A 15,752-nucleotide genomic window follows, 5' to 3' on the forward strand; every position below is an offset into this window, starting at 1 on the left:
GGACAAGAAGAAACGGCCTCAAGCYCCGCCAGGAGAGGCTCAGACTGGACATGAGGAAGMATTTCYTCACAGAAAGCGCGGTGACATCGGAACGGGCTGCCCACAGGGGCGGCGGAGTGACCGTCCCTGGAGTTACCGCTACACCCCGMGGTGTTTAAGGAAACACAGTGCGCAGCACTCAATGCTATAGCCTGATTCATACAGCACTGTTGGGTCAGAAATCACTCACGCTGCCCTGCACAATCCCTCCCACGCTAATGAACGCCGAAACTTTTTAATTAAAGACAGCCGAGGGACCCCGCGGCCCGGCCCCGCGCATGCGCCGCCCCGCCCGTGCCCCGCGCACGCGCTCACCCTCCCGGCGCCCCGCGCATGCGCCGCCCCGCCCGCGGCAGGACAAGATGGCGGCGGCGAGGCGCTGCGCCCGCGGGCTGTGGCTGCCAAGGACAGGTGAGTGTCAGCCCCTGACACCGGGCCCGGCCGGCCCGAGGGATCCCACCGCGCCTCCCCGAGGGATCCCACCGCGCCTCAGCGAGCTCGGCCCGTCCGTGTGGCTCTGCCCCAGCCTGGGACGCGCTCAGCTCGCGGCTCTGCGGGAGACAGCTCGCACCGCAGCGGCTGGAAAGGAGCTGCCGAAAATGTTTCTGGGGGCGCAGAAGTGATCGTGTTTCTGCTTCCCTTCTCCTTAGGAAACTGGGGTTTGGAGCAGAAAGGGCTTCCAGGGGTTGGCTCGGGATGTARCTGTGGTTGTCGCGCTGGTGCTGTCAGTGCCCTGTAAGCTAAAAGTTTGTATTCCTTTTACCATTTCTTAGCTGACTTTGACCTTTTGGCCATATCTATAACTCCTAATGTTCTGTTTAAAGCATGCATTTGGGTATGTGTCTCCATTTAAATTGATTCTGCCTGTACTCCTAAATTGAGTAAAATGKGAGACAGCAAATAAGTTTTGTTGATAAAGGTAAGGGAGGAATTTAATACACTTTCAATGGGAACAGTTCGTCCTTTGTTTATCCAAGTGGTGTCAAACTGATTTTCAGGACAAAATGGGAGATTTGTTTTTTGCAGTTTGTGGGGTTTRGAGGCAAAAAGGGATAGACAGACTTCTCAGTGGAGAAAAAGTCTCTTTGGGTTTGCTGTGGATATTTGAKCTTTAATTCATATAATTASRGAATGATTTGGWTTGGAAGGGACCTTAAGGATCATCTTGTTCTAACCCCSTGCCATKGGGTTAYCTTCCACTATTCCAGGTTCCWCCAAGTCCCATCCAACCTGGCTTTGGACAGTTCCAGGGATGGGGCAGCGACAGCTTCTCTGAAAATGGAATTTGAAAYAGGTTATAGGAGTGGTTGGGCTGATAACTGTACCTGGTGATAGTTTATGGCAGACAAATCTTTAAGACCTGTGAAACACAAAAAGATGTTCATCACTAAACACCTTCCAGTGTAAGGAGGGCACGACAGGTGCGTGCACAATGGTGGGAGAATACAAAACAGCAAATCGATATTATTTGGTAGTGTGACAATGACAGCATTATGGAGAGCCTGCCATCAATAATTTTTTGCAGAAATAACAGCAAAAAAGCCAACGAGTAGTTGTATGTGATTAATTTTTATTTGTTTTTAAACTCCTGGTGTTCTTACACAGGTTGATACGTTCAATAACACTTGCTCCAACAGGTGTGCACAATGGATTGAAATCTTGTTTTGTTTAGTTTTTATACTGTAAGGACTGAAAGGTCTTCCTGTCTCAAAGTAATAGACGCAGTTTTAATTTTATAGATATATCTATTGTGTATTTTATTTTTTTCAATAAACCTTTAGAAACAGAAGTGTATGTAAGAGAAGAATTGAAGAGTGTGGCTCATTAAGCTTTCTCTTCATCATTTTAGTATACTTCCAAATTTTTTTTTTTTTTTTTTTTTTTAATACTTGGAGGAATCCTGCTGGTTATAAAGAACCTTTGTTTCTGTGTCTTTATATGTCCTAAAACAAATTCAGTAGCAAACCCCTTGTTATTAGAAAAGCACAATAATGGGTAAAGACTCCAGGAGTGTTTTAATCCTTATTTCTCATAGCTGGTCTTGAGGTCTCTCTTTCAGTAKTGGAAAGGCCCTTGAAGACAGAAACTCTGTCCAGTTTAAGCCTGGATGTATTTTGTAGGAGAGGTGCCTTTTAGGAAGTCATATGCCTCCCTTTAAAGTACACAATACCTTACTTTGTGCTGTTTCTGTCTGCCAGTTGGAGCAAGGTTTGCAGGCATGTTGTACCAATTTGAAAAGCTCAAGTGCATATGTGGTTTCAATTTATTTAAGTGGCTGTCAAACTGTCTTTCAGGGCGAAATTGGAGATGCAGTATCTTTTTCCAGTTTGTGGGGTGTGGAGAGAATAGACAGACTTTTAGTAGAGACAAACCTCCTTCAGGCACTGAAACCTTGTTGGATTTTCTCATTTGAATTCTCCTAGCTGATGTAATGGAATATAATTTATGTCTCAACATACACTATCCTTTTGATCTCCTGAACGTTGTGGCTGCAAAGTCAGTGTCCCTGTGTAATTGGTACTTCCTAACCACGCTGGGATAAAAAACCTCCTTTAGTGTGCAAATGTCCCATTTGCAGAACCCCATCCAACCTGGTCTTGGMCACTTCCRKAGATGAGGCAGCCACAGYTTCTCTGGGMAACCTGTGCCAGGGCCTCMCCACCCTCAYAGGGAAGAATTTTTCCCTAATACCCAAAATCTCTGTYAGTTTGAGGYCATTCCTCCTATTCCTATAGTGCTCTTGTAAATCAGTATCCTAATGATRTCCTGCTTCCATGACTCTAAAGTTTTCTTAGCTCTTTGAGGAAAGGCACAGCTTCAAGGCAGTATCCGATGGGGCATTATCATGGATCTGCCTCTTTGTGTCTCTCTCTATCTCTTCATTCCAGAGCTGTGAGCCAGGAGGATTGCTGCCTCTGCTGTATTTTGTRTTTTTACTGAGTATTCTTTACTTGSTTTACCTTAAACTCACKCKAAGCCTTACWTGCTRTTTAGRRACTAATAATCKTTGTCTGCTCCTTCCWTGTYTTAGTCTGGWCCTTGACTTTACCAACAAYTTCACAGRCCCGCTCCCCTCTGAYCTCTCCAGGTACCTCTGAYACAGCCCATCAGGGGTCTCAGCRTGGGATAWTAGAGAARAAGGATCTGCAAKGAGCAAACCARCACAAACTGTAAATTAGCASTGCCAAATCCCAWTTAAAAGTCCTRAACTCTCTCCTGTTGTGTGTTGCAGGCCCAGGAATTTCTGTCTTGACTGCAGCACCATCCGTGTTGCAGCAGCACCGCCARGTCCATCATGCAGTTATCCCTCATGGAAGAAGTGGAAGATCCTCTGTCAGTGGCATTGTGGCCACTGTCTTTGGAGCCACAGGTTTTCTGGGACGATATGTTGTCAACCGCTTAGGTAATGTTCCCCAGGAGTACTGATTAAAAAAACAACAAAAAAAAATGTTTTTCAACACTGATTTGTCTTCAGTTGTGGGATTATGTAGAAATCTCTGGCATTTTGCCATAGTTGTTTGGTCTACAGAAGTGCCAGCCTGTGACAAATAGAAAAAAGTGTTTTGATCATGGAAATTTTGGAGCTTTTGAAGATTAAGGTCATTAAAAGAGAATGTAGAATGCAAATTTGAGGCGAGGTACAGCACATATTTGATTCTTCTGGTTTTAGCCTTRTTAGGACATTTTACTAAAAGGTTTRYAGGAGTTGATTAGAATTCTTTAAAATTACCCTTTTGAATTTAAATTTTGGAAAATAATTCCTGCTGTTTGTTTTCCCTGTTCTTTCCATGCAACTTAAATAATGTAAATAACCTCTATGTGTTCAGTTTTTTAAGTGTTGTGCTGTGTTTATAAGACACACTATTTTTGTTGTTGTTAGTTAACAAGCTTCTGTATTTTGTCTTATAAGCCTAAATATTTTTTAAAAAATCCTGTTCAGTTTACTTAGGTTCAAAAAGAATCTTAGTTCTATTCTACTTTTAGCTTTGCAAATACGCATTCAAGATCCCTATGTCTAGTTGTAGTGCTTTAATGCCAGGGGAAAAAAGGGAGCTTTGWTTATTTAGAAGTTCATCTACTTAAAATTATGTAGTTGTTTGAAACTTCTGGGGTTTTTCGGCCCTTTAGGTCGCATTGGCTCTCAAGTCATCATCCCCTATCGSTGTGATCAGTATGACCTGATGTACCTTCGGCCCATGGGTGACCTGGGGCAGCTTCTCTTCCTGGTGAGTCTGCCTTGASATCAAACACAAACCCATAGCTACACAGGCAGCCTGGTAATCCTTCTCAAAGACACAACTCCAGCTGKTGTTTAGCCTCTAAATGGAAAAGGTGTGAAAGCACTTGCTTTGATAATGCCTCTTTACACGTCATCTCATCTTGTTCTCATTGATGCTCTGCTTACAGGAGTGGGACTGTAAGGACCAAGACTCCATCCGAAGAGCCGTGGAACACAGCAATGTGGTCATTAATCTTGTTGGAAAGGAATGGGAAACAAAGTAATTTTCTTTTTTTTTTCTCTCTGTGATAGATTTGCATTGGTATTGTAGCCTTTTTTTACAGCATATGTGTACAGTTATGGTGCCATTGTTCTTGGCTTCTGTGGATAGGCAACCCCAAAATTTGGCATATAAAATGGTTAACTGGACTCCTTGTTGATATCTGCTCTGGAAAAGTGCATTCTKTATAATTTTCCAGTGTACCMCTTYTGTTCTGTGAKAAAGTTCAAATGTGCTGCTTTCATYGCATGAACTCAGATATTCCCTGAGTGCCTTCCTACAGGTGACAGAGTCGCACTAGTTTCTTGTATTTATATTTACATTTACATTTTATTTCTATTAAATTAATAKTTACATTATGTTTATATTTACAGTATTACAGAAGCAAGATTAGACATAATGATGAGTTGTAGCCTGCTAGAAAAAGCCATGATCAAACAGGAAGAGCTGATGAAGAGTCCCTAAGAGTATGACTAATAGCATCATTCCTTGATAGAATTTTGGCACAGRCAATATTAGCTCCAGAAGCATTTTTTTAATAATAAATTCTAAGAATAGTTCCTTTTTGAAATCCATTTAAAAATTTCCATATCTGTTTTAGGTTAAAAATACCTGTAATAGCCTCCTTCTGTGTGTGTGTTCATGCAATTTCGTCCTCTTATTTAAAGCTTGGTGCAGAACTGCCAGGCAAAAATTTAATTGTGATATTTGCCTTTATATGGTGCATAATTTTGCTCTTGTAATAGAAACAAATGTATCCATTCCATCTGTGTTTGCAAACCTAATGCTTCTGTTGCTCATTTTTGTTTTGAACAGCCATTTAAAGTTCAAATTGTAAAATTAATAGGCAGGTTGTATTAATGRGCTAGACTTGGTAGTCTCAAAAGTATGATTTGTATAAAGAATCATTTCTTTATTGTTTAAAGGTAGTGTGAGGACAACMATAGAAAATTTCATTTTAGTTTAAAATCCCCAAACCTTGTTCTCTGGATTGTTTGAACAAATTCAAACAGACTGGTTGGATGTTACACAACTTACCRCTGTGTGGCACAAATGTTTTAATCATGTATTTTATGCATGTGGGTATCAGTGGTAGTGCTGAAACTCCGCAATCAAGTTCTCTGGTCTGTTAAACACGAGGACACACTAACCATTGTAATTATCCCAGAGTCTATGAAACTCTTGGGCAGGAAGAAAATAAGATTTGAGGTAGAGATCAGTCAAAAAAAAAAAAAAAAACAAAGCCTGCCATGAAATGCTTTCCTTCTTGCCTTGTATTTCTGCCCAGGCTCCTCTGTGTACTATGTTGTTTGAAACTCCATGGTTACAGGAGGGATGTTGTTCATTCTTGTGTGTTTCTAAGTCTATTTTTGTGAGCAGAGKAGAAGTGATAGTTCCCAGGATCAGATTAGTTACTGAAGGTTCAAAAATAACTTATTTTTAAGGCTGTCTTTGGTCTCCAGTGGGTTCTAAAGAGCTGTGAGAGGAGATAAGGACACAGAGAGAGGTGTTTGGATAAGATGTTTATTACCCAAAGCAAATGGGCAAGATGCAGGATTGCCTACAAGGACAGTATAACAACATGAGAAGCTAATTCTCTTTCTTCCAGGCTTGGGATAGCTGGAAAGTATGTTGGGATTTTTGTCAAACTATAATGTCAGTTCTGCTTGGAGACAGCTTCTGTCTTGTTCTTGATCAGATAYCAAACAGGTTTACAGTAAAACCCCCTAATTCAGGCCCCTTGAATATCATACAGCGTGTGGAGGATTTCATCTTGCTTCTCCTAGAAGTCCCTTTCAGCTCTGAAATGTTTCTAAATGCTCTGACAAATTGTTTTTCCATTTGCATGAGCACATCTATGTTCTTTGGTTTGTTTTTGTATGCTTCCCCCATGCCAAGCATCTGCCCTGACCTGTGCTGCACAGAAATTTTGTACTTCTTCGTAGTGTAATTGTGTCAAAACAAGGCAAATTTTGAACAGGTTTTGTAAATAGACAGCCTTGTTCAGAATTCAAGATGTAGGAGTGCTTCTCTTAATAAAATTAAACTGTTTTCACTTTCACTGGGAGTTTTCTATTTGTTACAGACAAGTGAGCAAAAGGATTTTTAATATTGACTTAATGTACCAGGTGAAAAAAAAAGCAGAGAAGCTAAAATTGAAGATTGCAGTTGCATTTCACTTGCCTCCAATTTTTATTATGTGAAGAGTCCCTCATGAAGGGAAATTCTGTTTCTAACAAGCTCTACTRATAGGTTTTTTATAATATGTTCAAGTAATATGTAATGATTGCATTCTGGCTGATTGCAACCACTGTTGATAGTTCTTGGAGTAATATTTGGGTTTTGCCTTGGTTTAGAAACTTCAGATTTGAAGATGAATTTGTAGATATTCCTCGAAGTATCGCACAGATAAGTAAGGAAGCTGGTGTGGAAAAATTCATTCATATCTCTCACCTGAATGCTGACATGAAGAGTCCTTCCAAATATCTCAGGAACAAAGTAAGTCTGGAATCCACTTAAATATATTCTTTGAGAATGTACTATGTGTTTGGTTTAGTTTGGGTTTTTTTCCCCCTGCTGGGTCTGTTTGAAGGAAGTCAGTGTATGAATTTACTAAAGACTGTTTTCTGCAGCTGAGAAATGCTTGGACTTTSTGTGAGACTTTTATCTTAGTACAGCATCTCAAGGATCAGATGGCTTAGAAATAACTTTTGTGCTACTGATGGTGTCATTTCTTTCAGTTCTGTAGTCAAGGCTGTATTCTGTTCTGAAAGGCATCCACTTCTGCTTGGTTCAGCATGGATCTAATGAATGTATTCATTTTGCTTGACTGATAGGCTGTTGGAGAGCAGGTAGTAAGGGAAGAGTTTCCAGATGCTGTAATTTTGAAGCCTTCTGAGATGTTTGGGAGAGAGGACCGATTTCTCAACCATTATGCAAGTATGTACTGTTGGAATAATAAACCCTTGTATGATTTGTATAACTGCCTGTAGAGAATAGAGAGAAAATGGAGTTTGCTTTTGAAAAGCAGAGAGGTGTGTTTTTATCAGGAATGTGTGGGAAGGATAAATATCATAAATTCTCACCTCTTGACAGAATTAATTCTCAATCCAGTTRGATATTGCTCTTTATTTTTGTAATAATTTGATTTTGAAGGGGGATGTGTACTATTGGGTTTTTTATTTGGATTATTCTCAGCTGAGCTCTGGTCATCTTAACCCTCACAGTTTGTCAAGTTGGACAAATATAAAAATCCTCCTGAATTGTTTTGGGCTTAGAAGCGACAGTGATGACTGATCCATCACCAAAAAAATTTCTATCCAGGACAGAGTGGAACCAGTTTCTGTCTTGCAAAGTTGACATGTGTCTGAGCCACTCTAAGGAAACAGTAAATGCAGCTCTCCCATTGCCATTAATATGAAAACTAAATGTGCACTGAAAAAAATGCTGCTGCAATTGGCTGGGAATTCTTCCCAATTCTATCTTTTTTTAATTGAAGTCAGTTTTCAGAAGAGATCCATACTTAGTGTGGTATAAAATGCCTTGGTTATTCTGGTAGKGAAAGTATTCCCAGACTTTGTCTTTTTTTCTGTCAGACATGCGCTGGTTTGGTGGTGTGCCTCTTATTGCTCTGGGCAAAAAAACAGTCAAGCAACCAGTCTATGTAAGTTTTCCATAAAGTCCCACTCCCAACTCTTGGGTGGGTGGGTGTGTTGATCTGTAAACCACCTCTGAAGGAGGCGTGTGTGCATGTATTCCTATTTTTTCTTGGTAACTGTCTGAATTTATTCCTCACAGGTGGTTGATGTAGCAAAGGCAATTATTAATTCAATTAAGAATCCCGATGCACAAGGAAAAACATATGCCTTGGCTGGGTAGGTCACTTTTCTGATTCTAATTAACTGTAGKACTTTTTGGTGTCATTTTTTGGCATGCTGCACAGTACATTTAATTTATCCATCCATGCTCACAGTTTGAGCTGCAGTAAATTCCACCTCCTTTTTGGGAGGAAAAATGGCTCAAGCTGTTATTGTGAGTACTCTGAAAATCCTAGTCTGGGCCCCATTGCATTTCATGTTGTATATGTGCACACAAAGAAATGGGCAGCTTGGGAAACATGCTAGGCAGCATGAATTTGGGGAAGATTCTGGTAAAGTTCTGTGGAAACCACCTGGAATTAGAATGGGTTAGAGGCAGTGGATCTACAGTTAGAGACTGGATTTACAGGTTGCCCRGAGAAGCTGTGGCTGCCCCATCCATGGAAGTGTCCAAGGTTGGATGGGGCTCTGAGCAGTGTGGGATAGTGGAAGGTGCCTGTGCCTATGGCAGGGGTTGGAATGACAAGGTCTTTAAGGTCCCTTCCAACCCAAACCATTTTGTGATTCTCTGATCTCTTGGAATTTTTCTGAAGAACATGCCAGCTGAAGGCTCAGTTTTCATGCCTGTAACCTCAGACCTTAACATCTTTGAGGTCTTGGGTTTATCAAATTGTTCAGCAGTGTGCTCTTGTGGTGTCGTGAAGCTTTTCAAAATATTTTGGAATAGCAGCAAATTGCCTGGAAAGCCAAGGGAGATACCTTGCAGTTCAGTCTGAGCCATCTAGAGAGTCTAAAATACTAAAGCAAAATCTGAACAAGAAAGGAATGGAAATTCCCAGTGGTCTATGTTGCCCTTAGGCAGGTGAATGAGAGACTGACTGCTTGCTTCTGTCCACCTTGAGAAAAGGGGAATGCATTTTTTTTGCAATTTGTTTTAGCTTCTTCCTCTTGCATGTAAATACAACAATGTATTTTTAGGAAACAATTGATCAATATATTCTTATTCAGGTAAAGCCAAGTGAATCAATTTTGCTGCAGCCATTTCTTCCCAAAGATGGGATGTCTTGTTAAACCATCCTTCATTTCCATTTGTTTTAYAGCTTCCAAGTGGGCTTGTACAAACTTCTGTGACAGGGCTGAAAAATCTTGTGCTCAGAATTGAGTCCACATGGAGGAGGCATGTTAAAGGTGTGCTTCAGAAGCACACAGAATACACTTCATTTAGGGTGGTTGTGATGGGTTAGCCTTGGCCAGCAGCCAAATGCTCATCGATTCTTTCGGCCACTTCTCCGTGCTTTTCCCCAGCTCCATGGTGGGTCCTTCCACAGGCTGCAGTCCTCTGGGATAACCCTGCTCTGCCATGGGCTCCCTGGGAGCTGCAGGGAAATCTCTGTGGACAAATTACATGGACTGTAGAAACAGGCTTTTGTTGGAGCCTTGGGGGTGGAGGGCTTTGAAATTTTTTTCTGCTAGTATTGAAATGTTATTGCCCTAGGTGTGATATTTGCYACTTTTTCCTTCAGCCCTCACCGGTACCTCCTGTATGACATGGTGGAATACATCTACGCCGTTTGCCACCGCCCCTTCATTCCTTACCCGCTGCCACGGCCTCTCTACCAGTAAGTGGGACCCTCATTCAGCAAGCTCATGGGCTCCACCCAAGGCAGCACAGAAGTGTAAATATCTGTTCCATGGGTTATTTACTCTGCCCAGTTGTTATTTAACKTTGTGGAGTTGCAGAAACTGCTTTCCYTRARGTACTTGTTAGYCARTTYTGASCTTTCAGCTTGGGGACAGRCCTGCATTTGATAAGCTGGTACACRAAATGCATGCTCATAATGAACATAGCTGTTTATTCCAGCTGTTTATGCCATTTCTTCCTGGTGTCTAGTTACAGGATGGGAGGACAGCCTCTGCAAGTTRCCCCAGGGGAGGTTCAGGTTGAATTCAGGAAGAATTTCTTTACAAGAAGGGTGGTTGATCATTGGACACGGCTGCCCAGGGAGGTGTTGAAGAAGCAACTTGACATGGCACTTAGTGTTCTGGTGTGGTTGACAATGGTGGTGRTTGGGCAAAGATTGGATTKGATCCTGGAGATCTTTTCCAGCCTAAATGATTCTGTGATTGAATGGCTTTGCTGAGTCAMGAAGTAGCAAAAGGTCCTAATTTGACAAAATAAGTAGCAAGCTGAATGAGTTTTAATAATACCACAGGGAAAATCTGTGTGTATGTTGCTKACTGCAGGCCCTGACAGGTTTTTTTGCACAATCTTAAGGAATTGCTACTGTCAACTGTCCTTCCAGTCTGGTTMAGTACAGCCACACTGGAAGCAGAGGGGTGGTAAATGTGGGTGTGGGTGTGGATTGACTTTCTAGTTCAGTCTTTTGTATGGATTTGAGTTAGTGTTGAAGGTAAGTTTGTACTGAGGTCTTGGCCTGACAATTTGAGCAGTGTGGCTGTGAAGCAAGCATTTCTTCRTGATATGAGGGCAGTGAGAGCTTTAGAAGATGGTGCTAAATGGGAAGATAAGAAGGGAACATTGTAGCATCACTTCAGCTGACTACAGCAGGCTGTTCACATGCACTGAGGGTAGTAACAGTGCAGGAAAAAGATGAGTATAAATCTGAGCCTGGGTCTGATCCTTAAGGAATAATCACATCTTTTTGAAGAGCTGTCCCAAACAGCAGATGCCATTTCAGAAGTTGCCCTCAGCATGATGGAGCTGTGCTGTTATTTGGTGTCCYGGTCCTCCACAATTTTACAATGCAAATGAATAAGCTAAAACAATCAGCAAAGTTAGAATTCTCCTGATAATCTGCCAGTAGGACTCAGCACTGGATCCATGGAAGTGCTGATGGATAATGCTTAGAACATCCTAAACTGTTGTGGCTGTTTCTGTRTTGGCTGCAAGGGGTACCATGTTATAACATGGCTCAGCTGACACAGAACAGTTAAAAAGGTGCTATGTGGGTACTTAGTTTTATTCACATTAGCTGAAGTCCTTGTTATGCTTTTTCATTTATGAGCTAAACTAAGTGGTATTTAATATTTTTGAGAAAAGAATGCATCTGAAAGCCAGATGAGCCTAGTTATGTTTGTGCAGTAACTCAGTAATACCCTAATTTGCCAGGTGAGCTCTTCAGCAAGAGGTGCTACCTGTTCAGTAAGAGATTCTCCTGTTGGTCCTGAGACGCTGAGCAAGAGCTTTGCCCTTATTTTCTTTCTGTTGTCAGATTTCCTCTCTTTCAAGGGAAACTTCATTTGTGAAAACTGCAGATATCCTACTCCTCATCCTTTTTATAGATTGCTCCAGATTCCATCAGCTTGTTTKTGTGGCTGATCATCATTTAGTTGTCAGCAAGTGTGTTCTCTCTTGGAGGCATTGAATCCAGCTTCGTGACTAATTGGATTGCTGCCTACACTGGTAGGGAACAGAGTTTGGACAAAAGGCAGGGGCAAGATTAAACCCTCTGGTGTGTGGGGAATTGGGTATGGGGTTTACTTTCCCCACCCACTAATGCTCATTTTAACTTCTAGAGATCTCCTTCTCCGTTCCATCCAAAATAAAACAATGTAAGATCCAGTAATTCAGGAACACTTAATTACCAGAAACACAACTAGGAATTTGATGGCTGGTGTGTTCAGTACTTTCATGAACTCAGAGCTTGCAAGAACAGCCTCAGAACAAGTTCTTGCTCACTGTCTGTTAAGTGTGAAATAATTTTTACCATGTCTGTTATTCTCTGTGCGTCTGGATAAATAACTGCACTTTTGCAATACTTCTCTCCTTTCCAGTTTAGTTGCAAGATTCTTTGAGATGAATCCGTTTGAACCATGGTTAACACGGGACAAGGTGGATCGGGTAAGTGTGGGACCAGCCAAAAATCACTCTTGGGACATGTTTCACTGTGCACTTGTAACTCCCACTTGGAGTGTTGCATTCCCCAAAAACACRTGCAATTGAAAATAGCCAAAAATAGAGGTTGGATGAGCAAAGTGATGGGGGCAGTGCTTCTCACTCATTGATAGTGAGATTATGTACCTCTAGATGCACTAAAATCCCTTACATCATCTACATAATGGTGTTTTTAACAACTGAAGTTGAACTGACACCTGCATACATTCGAGTACATTTCTTGRGAGAACGTTGCCACTTCATGTTTATTCCTGACTTCTTGGAGTGTTTCAGTGGGGGTGGAGAAATAAATTGCAAAAAGCCAACTGCAAGCAAGGAAAAAGTAGGAATTGGCAAGTATTAATGTCAAAACTTGACGTATGTGTAGGCTAGCAGAGATAGTCATGTACATTCCTCCAAACTTTCTGCTTTCTGAATTACAGAGTGACTCCCTCAACTGTTTTGCASAGTTGGACTTCCAATATATTTTGTWATAACAAAGTATCAGTAGTCTGCTTTAACCTGATTGTGCCCCAGGATGTAACTGTAACATGCCAAAAAACCTTTCTTCAAGCTGCCTTTGCAGTTTATTGAGTTRYATTTCATAAAATAAGCCTGCRCCAAATCAYTGAAACTGCTGCAAGTCAGTTATAKCATCRGTGGTASTGTGAGGAGTTTCTCCATGTCACTTCTGTGTCTGATTGTTCCTCTYTCCAAGCTTTTCTTCCTTAAATAATTTGTACAATATTAGATATGTTTGACTTAAAGACCTTCAAAGAACAGCAGCATAAGAGAAATCCCTGTTTTCTAAGATTTAGGTCGTTTGTGTTGCGTTGCATATTTGGTARCAGAATTAAGTATTTGTCCTGTACTGAACAATGTTCTAAACCATAAAAACAGCAAAACAGTCTACCACAGGTGATAATTCAACATACATTTTCTTGACAAAGCAGGAGATCCATAATTTGAGTTCAATTATGCCCTTGGAGTTTGGTTTAGTTTTGTGGTTGCAATACAGTAACCTCCCTGGTAATGTGTGGAGAGAAGACACCTCCTGCATATCTCAGTGGTATTTATTCCTGAATTAAAGCCTGAAGGACTTTTTTCTGGATKCAGAATACCTGTACCTCCTATTGAAGGTGTTGGTACTCAATACCTTGTGTAATTAGGCCATATCTCTGTTTGAATCTTTCTTCCTCCTCTACTTCTTTTAGCAAGAGAATGATTGCATTGGGTATAATGCTGTTCATTTCAAGTGAATTCTCTTTTTTTTTCTTACCCTCCCCATTCTTGTTAAAGTTTCACACAACAGACATGAAATTTCCTGACCTTCCTGGTTTTGAAGAGCTGGGGATTGAACCAGCCCCTCTGGAGCAAAAAGCCATCGAAGTACTGCGCCGCCACCGCAGGTTCCGCTGGTTGGATGCTGAGCTGGAGGAAGCAAAGCCAAAGACATATCCCATGTAACAGCTGGCAAGGGAGATACTTAATGCTTCTTCAGCTGCCTTTGGATGACCCAACTTCTTTGGAGAACTATGTACATACTGAGTAAAATGTATTAATCATGTATTTCACCAGTGTTGTCTTTTCRGTTAAGGGGGGACTGTCAGTGCAATGCAAATCTTCTGTCACAAAAGGAAATAACATGGTTGCTTAGTGTGAGCATTGCAGTGGTTTGAAGGTTGGCACTAGAGGAATGTGCCTTAACACTTGTCCCTTTTTCCCTTGGCTCTCAAAGCAAATGTATCACTGAGCTTTAGGTGCTCAAATGACTTCAAGAATGTTGCAGTTCAGGACTAGCTTGCCCCACAGGTACCCTTTCCAACAGAGATTGCTGGTAGGGCCACCTAYGCAAATTATGAGATCCCAGACAAAACCCTGGTTTTAAGTTCTTGATTCTTCTGAACTTGGTTTTTTCCTCTGAACACATCTCTTAAGAAGGTGCCAGCTTCCTTCCAGGGAATTACAGAGAGCCATAAGGCCTCCATGAGCCTTCTTTTCTCCAGGTCAAACACCCCCAGCTCTCTCAGCTGATTGCTATAGCCAGAGATCAGGATCTCTCATTCTTTCTGTGTTGCCAAACTACTGTGAAACTCCTGGGCTGAGTGGTTCTTAAACTTMAAGAGCTTCCACATTTTGTAGTTTCACATCAAAACTACTGCTGCTAATGTTTACTCTGTGAGAGAAAGGTGGGCTCTTGTGATAGTGTGAGTTTTTTGATCCTGCCTTCTAAGGAAGTATTCAATTTGGCTCTCTTGGATTGTTTATTTTTCTTTCAATAACGTAAGTTGAGTGGTTTTAAAATAAATCTGCCAGTTCAAAAGCTAGGACAAACTGGAAGTGAAGTGCATATTGTTGGTAATTTGATCCTCAACTTTYATTATTTTTGACTGCCAGCTTTTCTCTATCAGACCCTAACTGTAAATGAGTAATCTCATTAGCACTCGTTTGATAAGCCCTGATCTTGGTTTATTGCATGTTGCTCACATCCTGCTGTGAGAACAGTCGTGTTCCTGAGCTACTTCACAAGAGGTACAGAGAGATGCAATTATCACATAGCCCTGCATGGCTAACGAGCAGTTTCCATTTTCAGATGGCAGAGTGCTGCAGTAAAAGCTGGCAATGGCAGTGTTGGTGCCAGTTTTGGGAATGTTTACCATGGTGCARTGATTTATTCCCTCTCCCCCCAAAGCACAGTTTTTCCATTTGCACCCCAGTGCTCTCCTACAGGATATTAATTCAGACAGTCATTAGAGAGTGGGAAAGGAGTTCATATCCATGAGAAATTTATTTTAACAGCTGTTCCACATCAGGAATATGGGTAAAGTGGAATATCACACCACCACATACTTGGCCTTACATAGCACTTCGTCCCACCTTGTAGAAGCTATGCTCTGATTTCTCGTTGGTTATCCTTCTGAAGCAATTTATTTTGTAGTACAACCCTGAGTACAAAATTGCTATGATCCATACAAGTACTAGGGTTGGAAAAGACCTCTSAGATTGTTGAGTCCATCTYTGATAACCACCTTGMCAGTTAGACCACAGCACTGAGTGCCRCATCYARTCCTTTYTTGAACAYYTTCAGGGATGGGGATTCCAYCACCTCCCTGGGYAGCCCCTTCCCATGACTGACCCCCCTTTYCATGAAGAAATTCTCCCTGATGTCMMACTGAACCTCCTTTGACACAGCTTGAGGCTGTTTCCTATTGTCCTSTCTCATTTTACCTGGGAGCAGAGCCTGACCCTGCCCTGGCTGCACCCTCCTGTCAGGGAGTTGTGGAGASTGATAAGGTCATCCCTGAGTCTCCTTTTCTCCAGGCTGAGAAAAGCTTAAAGGTTGCTCCAGTTGCTTAGAGGGCAAATTTTAATGACTGAGAAGAACATTCATGCTGGCAGTAATTATTCTGTAGTTACTTCTCCCTGCTGTTATCTCTTSTTCCTTTCCCTCTGCCCTAAGAAATGTATGTAGATACGATTATAAGAAATTAAATCAGAGGC

General features: G+C 41.5%; 1 protein-coding gene across 1 annotated transcript; it reads left to right on the forward strand.

The window, feature by feature from the left end:
• The first annotated feature begins 371 nt into the window (after positions 1-371).
• NDUFA9 (NADH:ubiquinone oxidoreductase subunit A9) lies at positions 372-13,820 on the forward strand. Its single transcript, XM_057385539.1, has 11 exons — positions 372-450; positions 3,272-3,442; positions 4,168-4,265; positions 4,447-4,538; positions 6,896-7,037; positions 7,376-7,478; positions 8,135-8,202; positions 8,337-8,413; positions 9,880-9,975; positions 12,152-12,218; positions 13,551-13,820. The coding sequence occupies exons 1-11, from the start codon at positions 402-404 to the stop codon at positions 13,716-13,718; spliced, it is 1,131 nt and encodes a 376-aa protein (XP_057241522.1). The 5' UTR covers positions 372-401; the 3' UTR covers positions 13,719-13,820.
• The last annotated feature ends 1,932 nt before the right edge of the window (positions 13,821-15,752 follow it).

The sequence above is a fragment of the Malurus melanocephalus genome, unplaced genomic scaffold, assembly GCF_030028575.1.
Source record: "Malurus melanocephalus ecotype Western Australia unplaced genomic scaffold, MMel_1.1 scaffold_16, whole genome shotgun sequence".
Lineage (NCBI taxonomy): Eukaryota > Metazoa > Chordata > Aves > Passeriformes > Maluridae > Malurus > Malurus melanocephalus.